The 2,321-nt window shown below is 48.9% G+C and overlaps 1 protein-coding gene across 1 annotated transcript; it reads left to right on the forward strand.

The window, feature by feature from the left end:
* The first annotated feature begins 917 nt into the window (after positions 1-917).
* LOC140208073 (probable G-protein coupled receptor 139) lies at positions 918-1,859 on the forward strand. Its single transcript, XM_072276597.1, has one exon. It carries the CDS (start codon positions 918-920, stop codon positions 1,857-1,859), a length of 942 nt encoding a protein of 313 aa, XP_072132698.1.
* The last annotated feature ends 462 nt before the right edge of the window (positions 1,860-2,321 follow it).

Here is a 2,321-nt window from a genome sequence, read left to right on the forward strand (position 1 = left end):
CTGCTCAAGGAAGTAGTGGAGGCTACATCAATAAAGATATTTAAGACTGGCTGCCATAGCTTTTGCATTAGATGAATTAAGGGCTGTGAGGAATAGTTAGGTAAGAGGCGATGAATGCATGGTTAGATCAGTGATGTTCATTTTCATTGCCGGAGCATGCCAGTCTGAACAGATGGTCTATTCCTGCTCCTATTACTAATGTTCTTATATTCTCATCTTCTCCCGTGTTTACAGATGGGGGGTGTTGAATTTCTGTCACCGTGATCACTGGTACATTAATCAGTTCGTTATTCTCTTAACACCTCCCGTCTGTACCTCCTTCTTCAGTTTCCAAAGTTCAGAGTGCATTCCAGCCATGCGTTGTTATCACTGCTTAGTCCATGAGGCTTGGGAGCTAAATTCGGTCATTCGAGCACCGAGCCTTCTCCCGCATTCTATCATAGCTGATTTATTATCCCTCTCAACCACACTCTGGCGCCCAGTCCCGTAGTCATCGGCGCCCCGTTGAATCAAGAGCCCATCACTGTCCTCTGCACATGATTCCAGTGAATTGGCCACCATATCTGTCTCTGGCGATGAATTCCACACATTCAACAGCCTCTGGGTAAAGAATTTTTCCCCGTCTCTGTTCCAAGGTGAGCCCTTCTATTGTGAAACCTCGTCTTCAAGTGCAGACTCCCCCACTACAGAAACTACGCTCTCGATGTCCACGATATCTCGGCCTTTCAATGTTCGCTAGGTTTCAGTGAAATTCTCCTCATTATCCTGAACTACAGTAGCCATATTATAATCACCACCGATTTGTTAATGTCTCCCAATTCAATCCAATCCATTTGATTCCAATCCATCTATGCTCTCGGAAGTGTTGTCGATTAAAATATTGTTTTCAGAGGATGTTTCCATCCAAATGTGTGTTAATGGTCTTTATTGTCCTCCGCACAGTGAACGCAGTAACAATTGTCATCCTGTCTCGGGGAAAGTGCGGTCTCTCCAAAGGCATCACAAGGTACCTGGTTGCCATGGTAGCAGCGGATCAGCTCGTCGTTCTCTTCGATCTGGTATTGAGCAAGATCACGATGCCAATGAAGGTTTTCTTTTGGTCGCATCGCGTTCCCGTGTGTAATATCCACACCGTCGTGTTCTACGCCGCCACGGACTGTTCCGTCTGGTTCACCGTCACTTTCACCTTTGATCGGTTTGTCACCATTTGTCTTCAGAAGCTGAAACGAAAATACGGCACCGGGAGAGCGGCGGCTCTGGTTCTCTGGACAGTGACTGTGCTGACCTGCGTAATGAACATATTCTGGTACTTTATGCTCGACGGGACATATTCGATGTCATTTACTTCCTTGCTCTGTCTGAGTGGACGTGGTTTCTTTTCCCTATCTCAGGAGGCAACATTTGAACTGATTCATTATTTCCTCACACCAATATTCCCCTTTGTGTTGATTCTCCTGCTCAACAGTTTAACAATCAGACATGTCTTACTAGCCAGCCGAGTCCGGAGGAGACTCCGTGGTTCGGGCGATGGCGAGACTCCCGCCGACCCAAAGATGAAGGACCGCAGGCAATCCCTCCTGTTACTGCTGGTGATGTCGGGGAATTTCATCCTGCTGTGGGTGCTGCTGACGGTGTATTCCGTATGGGATAGCTTGATTGATTACTTACACGTGATACCCCCGAATTCTCTGCGGGAGCTGGGATACATGCTGCAAATTCTGAGCTGCTGCACCAACACGGCCCTTTACGTCGTGATCCAGGCCAGGTTCAGGCTGCAGCTGAAGGAGACTGTGAAATCGCCGTTTTGTCTCATGGCAAAGTTCACTCGGCCTTGTCAGGACAGCATTAATCCTCAGTGACGCTTCTCTCCTACTTCCGCAAAATACCCCGTCTCTTCAGTGGCATGTGCAGTTCCAGTGGGGTTGTTGACAGCCCCGATACCTCCCGCCTCCCCTTGTCCATGCACGAGCACCATCGGTGACCTGTTTCCAATCTGCCTCCACTGTGCTCCTTCCAGTTTACTTTCTTCACGAGTTCCCTGTAATGCCTCCCCTCATTTCCACCAAGTGGTTGATTCCACCGTTATTTGCATGCGAAGCTTTGACATCACCAATGTAATACGACCGTTGTCCCCTGCCGGTATTCCGTGCGGTCCGAACGCCTGCCCAGGTACGCCCGATGTAGCTCAATAGCTTTCCTGTGCCGAGAGTTTTGGTTCCAGGAACCCCAGCCTTTGAACGGATCGGGGAGACTGGTTGGCGTGGAAAGTCTGCAAATCTCCATTTGTTCCGGAGTTCTTTCGACATTCTCTGTCACCCAGG

Source organism: Mobula birostris, chromosome 13 (genome assembly GCF_030028105.1).
Source record: "Mobula birostris isolate sMobBir1 chromosome 13, sMobBir1.hap1, whole genome shotgun sequence".
In the NCBI taxonomy this organism is placed as follows: domain Eukaryota; kingdom Metazoa; phylum Chordata; class Chondrichthyes; order Myliobatiformes; family Myliobatidae; genus Mobula; species Mobula birostris.